The sequence below is a fragment of the Hippoglossus hippoglossus genome, chromosome 9, assembly GCF_009819705.1.
Source record: "Hippoglossus hippoglossus isolate fHipHip1 chromosome 9, fHipHip1.pri, whole genome shotgun sequence".
Lineage (NCBI taxonomy): Eukaryota > Metazoa > Chordata > Actinopteri > Pleuronectiformes > Pleuronectidae > Hippoglossus > Hippoglossus hippoglossus.
In genome coordinates this window covers 2,173,037-2,191,227 of record NC_047159.1, presented here as the reverse complement: position 1 = coordinate 2,191,227, position 18,191 = coordinate 2,173,037, and the positions used below count along the sequence as shown (strand labels likewise).

Below are 18,191 nucleotides of genomic sequence, written 5' to 3'. Positions count from 1 at the left end.
CCACCCGGCTGTGTGAGGATGTGCTGGTAGGTGTTAACTTTACCAGCCTCGAGGATTAGATGCAACGTATCGGGATTAGTCCGGGTTAAATGTGCACTTTCACAAGGCTAATCGGCTTAATTTTAAGATCTATCTGTGTGTTACTGTCGGGTACATAACCCCCCCCCCCCCCCGATGAAGAAGGAAAAATCTATTTTACCCTTTAACTGGATTTGATACAAGTTCTTTGCAGTGCTAAGGATTTTTTTCGCGGTGATAATTAAAATCTCTGATTAGGGAAACAGGAGCAAAATGCTGACGGGCTAATCCAGCTGAAGGCTTCAGAAGGCGTGAGAATCGCTTCATGTGAAGGAGTCTGAGATTCCAAAATGCAATTATGTTTTAGAAAATCAGCCGCCATCCTCTCATCCTGTGTGTGTGTGTGTGTGTGTGTGTGTGTGTGTGTGTGTGTGTGTGTGTGTGTGTGTGTGTGTGTGTGTGTGTGTGTGTGTGTGCGTGCACCTAACTCTCTGTGCCCCTGGTTTAAGGCAATTGCTGTATGCAGGGCTTTAAGTGTATATTGATTTTAAAATCACAGAAGTTTTCCTGTGTTGAGAAGACGTCCAGATTCCAGCTTCCACAGGTTTTATCTTCTATTTAAGATGAATGATTTCTCTGTGACCTCAGAGTCCCGCCAAGAAGAACAAACTTCTTCAGCCCACATCTTCCTAAACTCTGATCTGAGACACATGAAACTTCAGCTCTGTTGGTTTCTTTCTTTCATACAGATCTGTGACAGTGCCGCCTGATGGTTTCACCTGGAATGACCCAGTTCAGATTTGGTTTCAGGGTTAACCATTAGGGTTTCGGTTGGGACTGTCCACGACTAGTGTCACAGGTATATAAAAGGTGAACACGTGCAGTGTGGTTACCCTCAGTATGTCTGTCTTCAGCTGCAGTTCACTGGACGGTGCGGAGTGCATGAGGCCCAGCAGCGTTCCCATGTCGTCATCGCCGCTGGGCGACAGCACGAGCTGCTGGATGATGAGCAGGGCGTGTTCCCGGCACTGACGGTACTTCACGATGTTGTGAACGCAGCGGGCTCCACCGAACTCCCTGAAAAGGGCTTGAGGGCAGAAGAGAGACAGGAGGGATGAAGACAGGCGGACATTTCCACCTTTACACATCTTCATGTGTTTGACGGAACACATGGACACCAGATGTGATTATAATTAATATGTTGAGAGAGCGCTGTCAGATTGGCCTTAAAGGGAATACACTTGTAAATACATCCCCTCCTCGTGTATTTACAAATCACAAAACCCATTAAAAACACTGGACTACGTACAAGACAAAAGATAGGACATGTTCTCAGGAGACGTGCTAAGAAATGATCAGTAGATAAAGTTGTAAAGACGGAGAATTGCCCCCATTTCTATTAATATTTTTTATTTTCTTGTTCATTAATGTTGTTATGCTGCATATCTTGAATGAATAAACACTTAAAAGGTAATAAATCCTCATATTTAAGAAGCTGAAACCCGTTTGTCACAATCTTGATGAATGACTTGAACAATTAACTGATAATCAGAAGTGTTGACGATTACTTTTCACAGTTTCACCTCAACATTTGTCAATTTATCATCAAACCAAACCAACCATATGGTGCAGGAGTCACCTGAGAAGATTCTTTGGATGTTTTTATAAGTTTTTGTTTTGCTGTATCTCTGGTTCTCTTTTCTATAACAGTATAAGTGTTGGGAAAGTTGACGACAGCCACTGTCCTTCATTGAGGTACAAACTTTCCAGAGACACCTTTCATACCCACAGACAGTTTCAGTATCTCATCCTCAGAAGACAGATTTGCAGTTTAGATTAAATATTGCCTGCTGCACTGAATGTTCAGACTGATAAAGCTTTTACTCTCAGGCTTCTCTCGCTGTGAAACCCAGGAGGGTTTTTTTCCCGAGTCACATCTTGTTCTTGCGCTGTATGTCAAAAAAAAAAAAATCTTTATCTCTAATTTCATTCTGCTTCTTTTAGACCTTCACAAGGTTTATTTTACTCTTTGTGAAGGTCTGAGGTTTGATTCTTATGCTGCATCATCTGTAATAAATGTGACGATTGTAAAAAAACATTAATTTAAAGCTTATCTGAGGAAGCTGACGTTCAGAAACACAACCTGTTTGACAGACAGCTCTCTGTGGCTCCGACTCCACACATTTGTCGCTGCGTTCTTGTAATTTTGGTGACGCACTGAATTTTCTTTCTTCATGGGGGGGGGACTCATTTCAAGTCCCTCCAGATAAGACTGCCAGCGGAGAGCCGGGGGCGCAAAATGTAAATGTAATCAACGTGTCAGAGTGGAGTGCCACACACCTACACACACCTACACACACACACACCTACACACCTACACACACCTACACACACACACACACACACACACACACACACACACACACACACACACACACACAACACACACACACACACACACACACACACACACACCACACACACACACACACACACACACCAGTGCAGTCTGACAAAGGTCACCGGTCATCATCAAGGTCGAAGACAGCTCCGAGCCGTCAGCGTGCAGGTGGTTGGTTATCTTCATGACTCATCACGTGTCTGACCCCCCCCCTCACACACACACACACGCACGAACACCTACTCTTAACCATTACAGAGAAATGCCCCCAAACCAAACTCTTAAAACCAAAGTGAATCCTGAAGCTTAAAATCAAATCCTCACAGCTCTTGTGAGAAATAACAAAAAAAACTGTGTAACGCCTACAACTCACAAAGACACAACAAAACAAGCTTAGGAGACACAATGTGATCTTATGTCATAACTTTCATCTGTAGCCTTGTAGCTTAGCACTGTCTTAACAAAGCATCACAACACACACACACACAGCGGGTGCAGTGTTTAGCAGCTATTCAACCATTAAGGACGTCACATCTTTGTGTGTCTGTACGGGTGAGACATCATCTCCTGCTGCACACAAAGCGCCAACACTGCAGAGCACCTGAACAGTAAGTATTTAAACTGACACAACACAAGCGGCGTCTTGTTGTTAAATGCTGCGCAGGATGTCAAGCAACATCTGGCTCAGTGAAGGACACACACACACACACACACACACACACACAACACCAGCTCCTCTAGAACTACTGGTGACACACACACACACACACACACACACACACACACACACACACACACACACACACACACACACACACACACACACACACACACACACACACACACACACACACACACACACACACACACACACACACACACAACCAGCTCCTCTAGAACTACTGGTGACACACACACACACTGTACTTATTTAATTATTTGTCAAGTCAAGTTTGACTTTCAAAGCTGATGACGCAAAGAAAAAAGAATCACTCCGTGGTGATTTAATTCAACCCCCCCCAATTGAGTGTCTGTGTGTGTGTGTGTGTGTGTGTGTGTGTGTGTGTGTGTGTGTGTGTGTGTGTGTGTGTGTGTGTGTGTGTGTGTGTTTACCTGCATTCGTGCTGGTGGTGTTGGAGCCCTGCAGCAGCACACCCAGCGTCTCCATCACCAGCCAGGCCAGCTGCTTCTGCTCCTCCGCCACTGTGTTGTTTTTACAGTCGGCTGCAGACGGGGGGGGGGGGGGGGGGAAACAAAGGGAGGGAGGACAGGTCGACTTCAGACGACAGCATCAAGACTCCATCAGAGACACACACACACTGATTGTAAGTGCATATAAGGGAATGCCCTGAGAATCTGGAAAATCTTAAGGCAGTAAAACTGAATTTAATTTTCTAGCAACTGCATCTAATGGGTTTGTAATATGGTTGAGATTCAGATCAGCTCAGTGCATTTCAGGTCAGACCTGTGGTTCTTCAACACGGCCCTGCTCTTTGTCACGGTCGTTACTGGCGTGTGCTTTTATCAAATCTACAGCAGCTTTCAGACCTGCACTGAAGTCTGCACATGTTCCTGATATTATCCAGGGGGAGTCGTGAACGTCGCCTGAATGTTCCCCACATGTTCCTGTTGTTGTGAACGAGTCTGACCCGGACAATCTGCTGCTGCTTCCTTATAAGTGGAAGATAAAATCCTGACTCAATTTTCTAGCTTGAGAACATCACGATCTAACAAACTACCACCTGCGAAACGAAAGCCGAGCTCCTCACCTTGGTCGTTGTTGTGTGGTTGCTGCTGCGTGGCCGGGTCTTTGAGCAAGGCAGCGTACTTGTGCAGCAGGTTGACCAGCACCTCCAGCAGGCCGACCTCCCGCAGCACGTCGCTGAACACCGGGTCATGCCTGGCCAGCTTCAGCAGCGTCCGCACGGCCGTGATGCTGCAGGCGTGCGACGTGCTGGATTTGAGCAGCACGCTCACGCTGAACAGCTCCTTGCACGGCACATAGTTGAGGCTGAAGACGACAAACTCCAGCAGCTCAAAGTACTTGGCCTGGGCGTCGGGGAGCTTGGCCACGCGCTCTGCAAACTGCGACAGGGTGTGCTGCGACTCCAGGATGAAGTAGTTTGCCGGCTCTGCTGCGTAGATGTTTCCGATGGCGTCCAGCAGCATGCCGGCCAGACGGCTGGTTTTGGTTCGCAGGAAGGCGTTCTGGAGCACCGCGAAGGCCTGGATGTTACGTACTGTGTGGCCTGGAACAAAAGAATACCGAGAATTACACAACTGGTTTAGGTGTTGGTACGGCCCTAATTCAGGATGGAAAGATGGATGTTTCCCACAAGCTACACTCGTCATCTTACCTCCATTTTGGGGTTGAGTAGCTCAGATAAATCCACAAACTGCGACTCACACACGTAGTAACACATTCAAGAAAAGCGACGGTGAAATGTGTCATCACACACACGAGAAAAACACCCACAACCGTTGAGTGAATGTGGCGGCCTAATTAGCCGAATAAGCGGACCCCTCACACCATGATGGCTTCTGGTAATGACTTTGCACGCAGCTGGAGTTGTCATTAGGGGTGTCCGTGTGTGTGTGTGTGTGTGTGTGTGTGTGTGTGTGTGTGTTAAAACATGCAGCAGAGCTAAATTGTGTCGGATTGTCGTCGTGTGCGAGGTCATAAATCTGACAGTTTCTGTGTTTTTCGTCTTGGCAGGGAGACAAAAAAAAAGTTAGAACCCAACACAGCGACTACAAGTGTTCAAATCTGAAATATTTCACTAAAACCAAAGATTTGAGATTAGATTTTAGGCTTTTCATTAAAAATACCGTCACATCTTTTGTGGGCAGTGTTCTGTGTCTCTTTGTGAGTTAGACTGCAAGAGGAGACGTTCTCAGGCAGTTAGAAGTCAACGTGCCAATTCTCCAAACCACTAAAGCATCTCTGGAAAGAGCCCATTTGTATGCAGGAGGCTTCAGGCATCCGTCTCCAGCAGTGTGACAGGCGGCCGAGTTGCCATGGTGTCAGTCAACAGGTTAAGCTCGCTGGGATCGGCCAAGCATCAAAGTCATTTCGGGGATTAAGATCGGATGGGGAGACGCGGCGGCTGGGGAATACACCAAGACTTTTCTCACATGTAATTCCTCTCTTGTCTCGGGGATTCGGGGCAAACTGAGTTGGTGGTAGTGTGAAGGTTTAGGAAAAGGGCCTGAGATCCGAAAATCACTGGGATGTCATTCTGGATAGAGGAGGGAGAGAGCGTCTTCATCCCTGTGACGTATACGTCAGCGTGTCCCCTAAAGAGACTTGAGGGTTGTATTTTCACCCCTGTTTGTTTGTTTGTCAGCAAATTTACACAAAAAATCCTTTTTTAACACAACACGTTGTGGAAGGACGAAACCCGGGTCAAGAGAGAATCCATTTGATTTGAATCTGGATCAGCGGGCGCATCGAGGAGCCTTTGGTAGCGGTGTGAGATAGAGCGAGACTAATTCAAACAGTGGAGGGAAAAACCAGCCAACTAGCTAACTGGCTAACTGGCTAACTAGCTAACTGGCTAACTAGCTAACGTGTGTGTTCCCTTCATCGTGCGTTGTTTTCCCCGGTCGTTACAGCAGAGACGGACAAAGCCACGGGTAAAGTGCACATGACTAAAGCAACCAAAATGAAACGTCCTGTTACCTTGAACAAACGTTTTCTCAGGGTTTGAACATCTTTCACAAGTAGTCAAAATAAATAACATGGATCTAGTCTAAACAAGACGTTATCAGCTCTGACAGTGATTCAGTAGCTTCTGTTAACACCATGAGCTCACCTTTCCCAGAAGACACTGGGAGGACGAAGCCAGGCAGCAGGAAGGGGGCTCCGGTCGTCAGACCCGCAGGTTTCAGCTCCGTCACTCCGTAGGTGGTCAGACAGGTGACCAGGTTCACCAGGTCCTTCAGTGCATCTTTCGACTCGTCTTCCTTGGCCTGTTCCAGTCGGAGCGTGAGGTCGGAGAGGAAGGCGTAACCCTGGCACATTCGGAAATCGTCCAGCAGCGTCTGTGACACGTCGCTGGAGTCTTTAAGGAAGCAGGAGAGGCCGGCAAACATCTCCACGATCTCCAGCGGGGAGAGGTCGTCGGACTGCTGCATGTTCTGAACGCACGTGGCGAGGCATTCCTTCTCTGTGGACGCAGCAGGTGAGGAGAGCAACGGTTAGAGGAACCCAAAAAAAGACATGTATACATATTTATCCTATCATATACTGTATGTTTGCATTTACCGTGTATGTATTTGACCACGTTGACGCTGAGGCCGTGTCTGGAGATGGTGGTGAGCACCTCCCCAGCGCTCCTCCGCCAGGGCAGGTTGTGGGGGGGGCACCAGGAGGTGATGGCACTGAAGAGGAGCTGGAGGTCGTCCTTCTGGGCCAGCTCCTCTGCCGGAGACACGAAGGTGCAGAGCTTCACCAGGATCTGCAAAGAGTGGAAAGAACAGGGAACTGACTCGTACTGCTGGGGAAGAAAGACATGAGCGAGTTTCTTTCACCTTTCAGATGGAGACAGAAGAGTTTTTGTTTAATGTGTCTCTTCTGACTGGTTTCATAAGATGTAAGATTCAGGAGCTGAGGTCTTGATAGCAATTTGAGTAAATGAAGTTAACATACGCACAAATCCTTTTATATCGGTGCACATGTGGATTCAATTAATCAAACTTAATCAATAACCATCTTATAATGTGCTGATGCAGAGGAACAGATCCTGCTCACATGCTTTACAAGACTTAAGTTTGTGCTGAATCCACAACAAATGACTGAGACTTGCTTTTGCTTTCCGTGCAGAAGTAAAATGGGGTTTTCTACACCACAAAAATGGAAATAAATGACTAACTGTGAGGTAATTTCTTGGAGAATCCCCGATTGCTTCATATCTCTAAAATCTGGACAACCTGAGCTAAATGTGTATTGACTTGATGAGGCAGAAGACAGAGACCTTGGCTTTCTGCTGCAAAGAGAAGGACTGTTCTAACTGTTATGGTTTTTTATTTTTTAGATCGATTTCAACAGAATCTCATCCGCGGCAGGTGAGTTTTCAGAGGGCTACTGTCATGTTACCTGAACGAAGACTTTCTGTAGCAGCACCCTGCGATCAGCGAGGGGCAGCTCCGGCTGGGGGGGGCCCTGCACCGGGGTCTTCTCCTGGGTGGAAGGCGGCGGTGGAGGCGGCGGCGGCGGCTGCGGGGTCGGGCCCACCGTGGCCTCGGGCATGTGGGGCAGGTCAAAGAACAGGTAGAGGCATTTGACCAGCGTGGAGGGGACTGACATGGTCGTCATGCAGTCCACGGTTTTCTAAAGAGGGGAGGAAAAAAGGGATTTGTGTTAAAAGAGCTCAGGAGAAGAGTCAGGACCATGTTGAGATTCACACGTTAGACATTTTAAACCTTGAATTTAATTTCTGCAGCAGCGGTTTTCTGTCGTGAAAATGGATTCATGACACTGACCCAGGCTGCGTTCACGTGAAGCCGAGAGCTGCAGGCGAGCTCATCTGATTTCTGCTGCACTAATAAAGATGAAAATGTGTTTTTGTTTTCACTGTGACTTTGCTAAATGGGTATATTTACTGTCGTGTTATGATTAATGGTTTTGTCTCCGCGAGGGGGAAATAGGCCTTGAGGTGTGTGTATTCATTGTGTGTTTTTCCACAACTATACTGCCTGTGTGTATTTATGAGTGTGTGTCGTATGTCTTGATGGCAAGGAAAAGGGCTGCAGAAGGAGATGGGGTTCGTGCTCACTGGGGCGGATGATTCAGATAATCAAACGCTGCCTCCTACACACACACACACACACACACACACACACACACACACACACACACACACACACACACACACACACACACACACACACACACACACACACACACACACACACACACACACACACACACACACACACGCAAGAACACACAGTGGATCCTCCCATTTATACCAGGACTGTCTGTCCAAGAGAGCGAGAGGGTGGATCCACAAGGAGGAATAACGGAGCACACTCAATTTCCCCCGAGCTGATCGATGGAGAGATGGGAGTGGGGGAGGGGGAGTGGGAGAAAGAGAGAGAGAGAGAGAGAGCGCGACGCTGACAGTGGATGTAGGTGGAAGGTGTTTGTAGATGATAGTGAATCAGTATCATGGATAAACTGGAGCAGCACTTGTGGTGCAGTGAGTCTGTGAGGTGAAGTGTGTGTTTGTGTTTTCTTTACAGGCTGTGACATCGTGGCACCGCTGCAGCTTTAAGGTCAAGGTTACTGCTGAACCGTCAATCAGGAAGAAAACCAGAGAGGGAAAGACGTTTTATTGGACGTGTGTGTGCGTCTGTGTGTGTGTGTGTGTGTGTCAGATGAGTGCACTGGGAATGCAGAGCGTGAAGGGCGTCGTATAAAAACAGAGGAGGAAGCAGCGTGGATGCGAGAGGCAGAGCTACAAAGAAAAATATAGCTTTTATATCATCTGAGGAAGAGGAAGAGGAGGAAGTGAGTGAGAGAAGAAAGAAAAAACAGAGGAAAGACGAGCACTAACGAGAGCGAGGTGACGTCAGGTTTATGGGAGGCCAGCTGCCAGGAGAGTCCTTTGTTTTACCGTCTGAGACGCGAGAGGAAAGGAATATAAATCCATTAAACCCAGTCACTCCCCATCAAACACACACACACACACACACACAAGCAGGAGTCTGAGCAATGATGGTGTTTGTTCGTTGGGTGATTCTTCTTCGTCTTTTATGCTGCAGTATAATGACAACACTGTTGTTGCTCGCTCACAATGACAGAGGGGCAGGTTGACAGGAAACAGTGGACACACACCAGAATGGATGAATGGACATTTCTTATTTCATCTGCGGATAAAAGGAAAAAGCCGCCGGCAGCTCGGAGGAGAGGTTAACGTCCGACCAGACGGTTCAAACACTCAGGTTCTGAGCTCTGACGATTAGAGGTGACCTGTAATTATGTGAGACGGGTTAATTACCGTCCACACGACTCCGGAGCTGTCAAGCTCTTAGGACAGGGAAGACAAAGATGATGTTTGGAACTATGAAGCTTTGACAGACTCGGGGTTGGTCTAGCTTGTTTCTTAGAGGGACCTCGAGATACCGGGACGCCATCCACCGATTGCTACTACACAGAGTCTGGCTCCAAATGACGTCATCGGTGCAAGATGGCAGCTTTCTAGGATATTTGGCTGCATTTCAGGATCGTGGGAGGAAGTGGAGTTGTGTCATCCATCTTTATCTACAGTCTGTGCTTGGGAGTGGTTTAAATAAGTGTGAGTGTACAAACCTATGTGGTTATATTTTTGAAATGTTGTGTACACAGTGAGCAGTTGCACTTCAATTGTTCCGCTTGAGGCTTTTATCTTTCAACTTCTCTGCTTTAGTCGACAGGAAACACTAAAACAAACTGAACTGAATTTTAATGTTCTCTAAATCTTAATCTCTAAATATTTCTACATGAAGCATCAGCTGTCGTGTGTGTCCGTGTGTGTCTGTGTGTGTGTTTGTGAGTTCTGACAGCAACAGAATGGAGGGAGTTGTTTTTCAAAAACATGTCTGGCGAAAGAGTGAGAAAATGTTTGACTCGACAACAACAAAGGCACATTTCTGAAGTGCAGCAGACCAGGAGAGAGAGAGGCGGGCGGGCGGCCAGGCAGCCAGCTGACAGCGACGCTCCCCTCAAGACTCCCGGAGGAATGCCGGCCCAAAACCTCAAAAGAAATCTGCTGGCCAGCGCTTGAAAGCACAGACAGAGAGGAAGCCGAGACTCTGAATTATGCAGAGTGCTGTTTGCGTTGTGAGAAGAAGCTTCACACACACACAAACTAAATGTGGACTTGCTCTTGTTTCCAAAAGGTGACAATGGTGCAATTCACGTGACACAGCAGCATGAGAGGAAAACAAATATCGAGGAGGAAACATCCGGCTCAGCGTCAGGACAGTAAAGCAGGTTTGGGTGGAACGAGCTGCTACAGGTCAGATGGGAATTTGTATTTGTCCTCGAGGGCCTGTTCCGTGGTTCTTACTGAGGAAGATGCTGTTTTCTGCTGGTAGATCAGAGAGGGGAGCTGCATATAGGCCAAATAGATACAGAACACTCACAAGATGTTCCCCCAATTTCATGTTACATCTACGTTCACATGTGTGAGAGGAAGGCGAGAATAAATACAGACACACACACACACAGGACAGCAGCCACACACATGTGAAAATCAAGAAAACAACACCATGGTGACGCTTGTAACACCGACCTGTCCGGAGGAAGCCAACAGGTTGATTGTGGTCAGAAGCATCCAGCCGCGACTCGCCTCCTCACTCTGGTTCACCTCCAGGAACTGGACTATGGCTCGACTGGCGGCCTCTGGAGGAGCGAACACACAAAAACACAAATTATCAGTTGTTGCTGCAACGCTCGGTGAATGAGATGTGGGAACGTGTGGAGTTGGGGGGGGGGGGGGGGGGGGGGGGGTTCTTGGTTTGTGTTCTCGAAAACCCACTTTTGCAGGAAGAATATTGAGGCTACATCCATGTAATATGTTTTAGCTCCATGATTGGACTATGGCGAGGTGGAACTGTTACTGAAGCAAGAGTCGACCGGTCCAGACTACAACACAACGAGTTTTTCAAACTAAAACAGGACCGGCAGCGTGTCCAAACTTCTCTGACGTGGTATCGGATCAGTATCACCTATTTGTAGAGTTGCATTTTGTATTAGAAATAAACGTGCTTTGGAAAATATCTGCTAGAAATCCCCCACAAAGTCCCCCCCCGAGTCCAAAATCCGTTGTTTTGATGATGACAGAGAAAAGTAATCTGAGAGCGTGAGTCAACCACTGAGTCAGTCCACAGAGGCGTGGAGACCAGCTGGAGGAGCGAGCGCTCAGACTGGGCGGCTGCTCGTAAAGAACGAGTCACGTGGACGTTCAAGAGGAAGATGGAGAGAGGTGATGAAGAAGAGGACATTAGAGACAGAGAGCTGGACATTTACTAACACACACATTTCTATGGAACAGAATCCACTGACGTCGAGTTAACGGTTCCTTTTAAATGATTTGATTCAATACATTTTAATCAACTGCAGGATAAGTCAGACCCTGTTTCTAATAGATGAGAGAAAGTCCCTTCTGTTCCTCATATGATCACACACGGCATCAAACGGCAAATACTTTATACTTTATACAAATACTTCTTACAGCTGCTTAACAATCTGAGCACCAGGACATCAAATGAACATCAGGAAGGAGCAATTCATCTTTTACTTTATTAACCCAACAAGTAGATAAGTGGATGTTTCCGAGAGCTTCCCATGACATCTTCACCGTGATGAGTCTACCTGGTGGGGGGGGCGGGGGGGGGGGGGGGGGGGGGGGGGGGCTCACCTGTTGATTTGTTGGAGGCTCTTCGTCTGATCTCGGTCACCATGAGACGTGAGACCTGGGTGGTGAACTGCAGCAGGTCGGAGAACTTCTCCGTCATGCTGCTGGGTGGAGCATTTCCAAAGACCTGGAGGGAACCGGGAAGAACCCATTACATTCTGATGCAGGGCCAGGACCTTCTTTAACATTGGGTGTTTGTTTTTATATTTGACCCCATGAAAGTAATTAATATAGATAAACAGATATTTAAGTGTATGTGTGTGATATTTAGTGCAGCTGGATTGAATTTAAGGGAGTGTGTGTCGGGCCTGGGCGGAGATACGAGATCCACATCAGACAGTTCTCTCTCTCCTCTCGTCTGTCAGATGCATGATGGGATACATTGCTCGGTTACTGACCATCGGTTGTGCACTACTCTTCACGTTGGATTGTGGGATGCAACGAGTCCCACAATGCATCTATAGGCTATAAAAGATCTCATTAAACACTCGGACCGCCCTGCAAAGTGGCGAGCGGTGAGCGATTTCACACACAGCCGGAGGATAGAGATCAGAAATGTTAAGACAGACATGCTGAAATAAAAACAGGAAACATGATTATTGATAAGAAGGGGATTCAAAAATAAGAGATTCTTCTTATTTTTAAAGAGCATTTCTTTAATTCCTTCAAGCCTGAAGTTGCAGCAGGAATCATCCGAGTGGAGGTTTGACTGACTAGGATCTTTGGGTTTTCCCTGCTATGTTCTAGTTCTACAGCCACAGTGGGCCGTGCAGCCTGAGCCTCCTCGCAGTGTATTTATTTATCAGGGAAAAGTCCCACATTAAAGCAGGGCCGGAGCCCAGCGTCCCTCTGCAGCGGGGGGGGTGCTCGACTTTTGAGTTCTGACATGAGTTATGTCACCAGTGAGTGAACCACAGCCCGGGCGGCGCAATTAGCCGACAAGTCAAGAGACCCTTGGTGGGGCACTCCAGTTTGATGAGGACACTCAACGGGGGCTGCACAACAAAGAGGCATACTCTCCATCTGAGTAATAGGAACACTGTACATGTAACAAGTCCGGCCTTCTCTGCTGCGTTGACTCAAACACACACAGATTGTATGTTGTGTTCAGCCGCCCTGAGTCAAAGGATTTCATATACAACTGCCTCTTGTTTATGGATTTAATGCTTAATCAATCAGTGCTTTGTCTGTTGTCCAATTCATTTGCTTCTGACCATCGTTCCTGCTCGAATGATTAATCTATAATAGATAAAAACTTAATCAGGAACAATTTTGATCAATTGCTTCAACAGAGAATTGGTTATTGAACCAAAATAACAAATTGTGAGGATTTATTGTGAGATTATAATAATATACACAGCAGCTTAGGTTGGACAAAATGGTATTTATCAATATGAAACTATGTTTCATTTGTAGTCCTATAACTGTTTAACTGCTAAACTAGTTCCTGTAGTAAAAATTACTTAGTTTGCTTTGTTCCCGGGTTCAAATGTTTTCTAAGGATTTTTAAAACCTAACATTGTGTAGTACTACATAAAAGGTATTTGTCATTATAGTTATTTCTTGACCCTGTTCAGACCTGTGTTAACAGCACTGAGTACAGGTGTAAACGCATTTAATGACAAAGACTACAATCTGGTCTGGGACACATTCGTTCTCCTGCGTTAAGGCAAATGTGTCCTGGGCCACAATGAAGGACCAGATTGTAAAACTCTGTGTGTCTGTCCTCCTCACACCAAGAGACACACAAACACACTGAGTCACACTGGATAAAACAACATCATTTGGTCATTGCGATCAGAAATGAGCAGTGGGATCACATGCGATCACATTTTGAGAACACACTTTAATGCCAGGTGGGAACAGACGTGCTCAGCGCTGTCCACTTGTGATCGTCTCCCTCAGGACGGATGTGAACTCCAGGTCTGAACAGGGCCTGTGATGTAGCCGGTGGCTCAGGTAAGATGTTTGATTAAACTCGGTGTTGACACTGGGAGGGAGTTCACCGCCTTCGCGTGACTTCACTCTCCGACACACCTGTCCACCAGGTGACCATGAGACAAGGTCCACTTTGTCTCCGACACACCTGTCCACCAGGTGTGCATGAGACAAGGTCCACTTTGTCTCCGACACACCTGTCCACCAGGTGTGCATGAGACAAGGTCCACTTTGTCAAACAGCCTTTCAGGATCTGCACTTTGGGAACAGGCTGAATCTCAAGTGTTGATGCTGGAGTTGATTATGATTCCATATATTGTGGTTTGGTCATTTTCATTGTAGAGAATTTATGTGAGCCAAAGCTAGAATGAAAGTATCTGTGCTCAACCGGCTTAGTTCCTTAAGATTTAGCTGCAGGAATCTGTCAGGAGTCTTTAAGTGTGAGGGGAAAATAAATCCCAGGTGACTTGTCACTTATCGAGTTCACATCAATCCATCCGCAGTATAAATCCATGATGTAGGAGTCACTGGCCACGTTTAGACCTGGTAACAACATCCGTCCAGAGAGATACGATCGCATGAGGACAGCATCAAGGTCATGTGTTCACACCTGGTATTAAAATGTGAGCATGACTCATGTGACCACGTGTGTGTGTGTGTGTGTGTGTGTGTGTGTGTGTGTGTGTGTGTGTGTGTGTGTGTGTGTGTGTGTGTGGGATCAAGCGAGAGAGAAAGAGGAGTCATGTGGGGCTGAGTGAATCTCATTCAGCTCAGTTATAAAGAAATATTCTATCAATTTAAGGAAAGTTTGAATCATTATGTGTGGATCAGTGTTGATATTGTGGCTGTGGATACAAACAAAATCAACAAATAGACACTGTAGTGGGTCAGATGACGTCAGCTGAGTGGGTGGACATTCACACAGCTTAAAGAAAGTGTCCACGTGTGTCCCAGACCACCTCTGAATGTACGGTACTCTGCACGGTCCACTTGTGATGGGATCACTCAGGATGGATGTTAACACCTGGTTCAGCAACATGCACAAGTCTAACAGGTTTGAACTCCAGCTTTCACACGTCCCCACAACCAGAACTGGATTCTTTCCTGCAATCTGTCAGCTGTTAAATGAATTCATTTCCGTTATTGTAAACATCCGGCCCTCCTTCCACCCCCTGGTGGGACCTACCCTGTTAAAAACAGGAAGCATCATGTAGAGCTTCTCCTCCTGCTCCTTCTGGGTCATGTGGCGAGGAGGGTGGCACAGTTCGGAGAACAGGCGCCGCAGGTGCATCAGGCCCAGCGCGTTGTCCTGGGGGCTGCACTCCTCCTGCCTCGGCCGACCCATGATCCTCTTCACCATGTTCATCTTGAGCGGCTTTGTCAGGGCAAAGGCAGCCCTGTGGAGGAGAGAGGGGGGGGCGTTAATTACATGTATCACAGCAGTTCAATACTCAATCATCCTGCGGGGGTGAGAATCAAATCTAGACGCTGTTTTTAACCATCTGTACCGTGTCCACAGAGAGTCAGAAACTGTAAAGTACAAGGGAGGATTATCTGAATATGAAATGACCTTTATCTGTGTGAGAGTTTGGAGGCACAGGCCCAATTGAAAGGTGCTTTCACTTATAAATGCTCTTCATCGGAGTCTTTGGCACATTTTGAGTGATTCCAAAAAATGGGATCTGTTCAAGATAAGTTAAATAGGTTAGTTAACGTTAAATTAAGTTAAAAGTTGATTAAATAAGGAACATGAAACAAGTGGCTCTTTGGGATCGGTACTGAAAGTCACCAATGATTTTTAATACTGAACTTCAGTGTTTCAGAGAGTATGAGACAAAATAAAACTGACATTTTTGTATTAAAAGAGCCTGATGCCTTATTAGCTTGCTAATGAAAACAAGCAGTTGTTCAGATGGTAGATGTGACATATTTAATTTTGTTTGGCCAATTGACTTTGAACTATAGCAACTGGATATCTGACTTCCTTTAAAAAAAAATTGTTTTCTATTATTAGCTGTAATTTCCACACATCCACTTCTCTCCAGACTATCTTTAAGACGGTTGCTAAGAGACATCACTGAGCTGCGAAGCCTCCACACAACACAGATAAACATCCAACGATAAAAAACCTGGATGAAAAGACTGGAACAGCTGCTCATCGATCTCAACATAAGCCTCGTGTCTCAGCAACTGCACTGACACAGAGTAACTTGCTCAAGGGTTCACGGACGCTGGTGACGGAGAAAATCATATCACCATGTCCACATGATAAAGAGTGTGAGCCTGTAGGGATGTGGGACATGACGAGGAATTAAATGTCATTTTCGCTGTAGCCTATGATAATAATAATACATCTTTCCTCAGCTCCTGGTTCCTTTCCTTGTATTTCTCCAGCATAAGAAATTCTTGAGTTACTTGTGCGTTTGATTTCACGATCATGATGATAGAACGACAATTGCTTTTTCTTTCACACTATTGAAGTGGATGTTTTACTGCAAAGCTTGCCCTCCTTTGGAAAAACAGCTCAAAAGCATCGACTTGCCTCAAGCGTCAACGCTCCATGACGCCACCTTGCAGAGTTTTTAATTTTTTGTTAGCACCATCTTGTGAAGCCAGAATTAGATCCCGCCCACACTGCACCCATTTGATAGCGCTAGCCGTCAATCACACGGTAAGGATCTATACATGTGTCCTGGCTGAGGTTACGTCCCCTGATCCCCTAGTTGACCGAGACTGAGGTGAACCAAGGCCACAAAAAGCCCTGACAGTTCAGTTTCAGTCCTCTGAGGAAGTCAGCCAGCTCCGTGGAGGATGAGCAGACATGACAGTTTGCCGTGTAGTCCCTCCTTCCTGAGCGGAGGACGTTCAGTCCTCACAGTGGATTACGCTGTAGACACTGACAAAACACTTCCTGTAACAGTAAGGTCTTGGCAGGTAGCTCGAGACCGTAGAGGACACGTGTAAGACGGAAAAGGTCACTGACTAAATTCATAAGAGTGAAAGGTTATGGTTAGCTCTCTTTAAACTAAATAAAGGTAATTGACCAATGATATACTAATTGAATGTTAGACAGAATGCATAAGAAACTAATAGGAAACCATAGCATCAGTAGTTGGCTTGGCGTGACGGCTCACAAGCAGCTACTGAAAATTCAGAGAGCATTTTTCATTCCCTCTCTCCAGCCACTTATGTGAAGTCTAAACCAATCTGGATCCAAACCAGCCCCCCCCCAGGGTGAGCGCCCCTCTCAGCAGGCTATTTCACTCTTGGCCAACTTCTCCATCTGTTGGCTGTATATACAATTTGATTCTGTTGTTGTGATATCACAATTATTGGCCCTTTGGGGTTATTAGTATTTCTAAAGTCTTAAGACTTGACTCCGAGCCCAAAATAGAAGATTTGGAATAATGTGACTGAGGATGCCCCCCCCTTGCTGTTGGCTCTGTTCACTTCCTCTCCTCATGTAGACAACAACTTAAGAGTTTCTCTTTGTTTGCCTCTGTCATACTAATTTTTACTTAATTGTTAGGTGGAAATAATCATTGCCAATAAATGCGATGTGCCAATCAATCAATCCATACGTTAATTAAAGAGATATTAAAATGTAATCACTAGACTGATATGAAATATTCATTACCACCAAGAAGAATGATGATAATTTTGACCCATCCAAGGATCCCTCACTTGTGGCTCTCTCTGAGGTTTCTATGTTGCCCCCCCCCCGCCTGTTAATAGGGATTTAGTTGACCAGACCAACTATAAATCATATAAAAAGAAGGTGAAAATGTCCTTAGAGCTGAATGGGACCATTATTATGTGTTCCCAGAGGTTAACCTTTATTGAAAGCTGTCTTGTTCAAGGTCTGCTTTTCCCCGGCGGGCATCTCAACACATTTGCTTTCTCCTCGCGCCTCCACTTCCTGTAAGGACTGTCGTGAAAGACTGAAAGAATGTGAAGAGCATCGCAGAGACAGACGACTACAAAGAAGCTTCCAAGTGTTTTTCTGAGTCACAGGAACGTGGCATCTGTGGCACGAATGAAATCGGCGTGAACCAAAAGGCTTTAATAACCGCTTCTTGCCCACAGAGAACGGCTGCCCTCTGCATGAACCCACACTCAAACTGCAATTCTAGTCAACATCCGCCATTTAGTACACTTTCCTCTGAAGTGCCTGATGCTGCCCGTGAGTGCTCACAGACGGTTATAGCATGAACCGCCTCGTGGGATTGAACCTCTTCACCTGGTTAGGACTTGGTTTTACAGATAATGCAACAAATCACTCCTTTTCTTAAAATGAAACTAAAACTACTTGCGACAGTGAAGGCTGCCGTCCTTAAATATCACTCAACTGGAAATGTATTGGAACACCAAGAAAACAGAAATCAAAGAAATCAAAGAAAATGAAAGATGCTGCACTAATTGTGCTTTGA

At 46.2% G+C, this 18,191-nt stretch overlaps 1 protein-coding gene across 8 annotated transcripts in view; it reads right to left on the bottom strand.

Annotated features, from left to right (window-relative positions):
- Positions 1 to 18,191, bottom strand: part of wdfy3 (WD repeat and FYVE domain containing 3) — a 75,690-nt gene that overhangs the window by 42,753 nt on the left and 14,746 nt on the right. For all 8 annotated transcript variants that reach the window (XM_034596213.1, XM_034596209.1, XM_034596208.1 and 5 more), the window contains exons 2-10: positions 14,948 to 15,158; positions 11,827 to 11,950; positions 10,699 to 10,808; positions 7,518 to 7,751; positions 6,687 to 6,879; positions 6,235 to 6,588; positions 4,189 to 4,668; positions 3,533 to 3,643; positions 912 to 1,105 (exon numbers count right to left, since the gene is read on the bottom strand). In XM_034596213.1, the coding sequence (XP_034452104.1) occupies positions 912 to 1,105; positions 3,533 to 3,643; positions 4,189 to 4,668; positions 6,235 to 6,588; positions 6,687 to 6,879; positions 7,518 to 7,751; positions 10,699 to 10,808; positions 11,827 to 11,950; positions 14,948 to 15,127 (1,980 nt within the window). In that variant the 5' untranslated portion in view covers positions 15,128 to 15,158. The remainder of the gene's footprint in view (positions 1 to 911; positions 1,106 to 3,532; positions 3,644 to 4,188; positions 4,669 to 6,234; positions 6,589 to 6,686; positions 6,880 to 7,517; positions 7,752 to 10,698; positions 10,809 to 11,826; positions 11,951 to 14,947; positions 15,159 to 18,191) is intronic.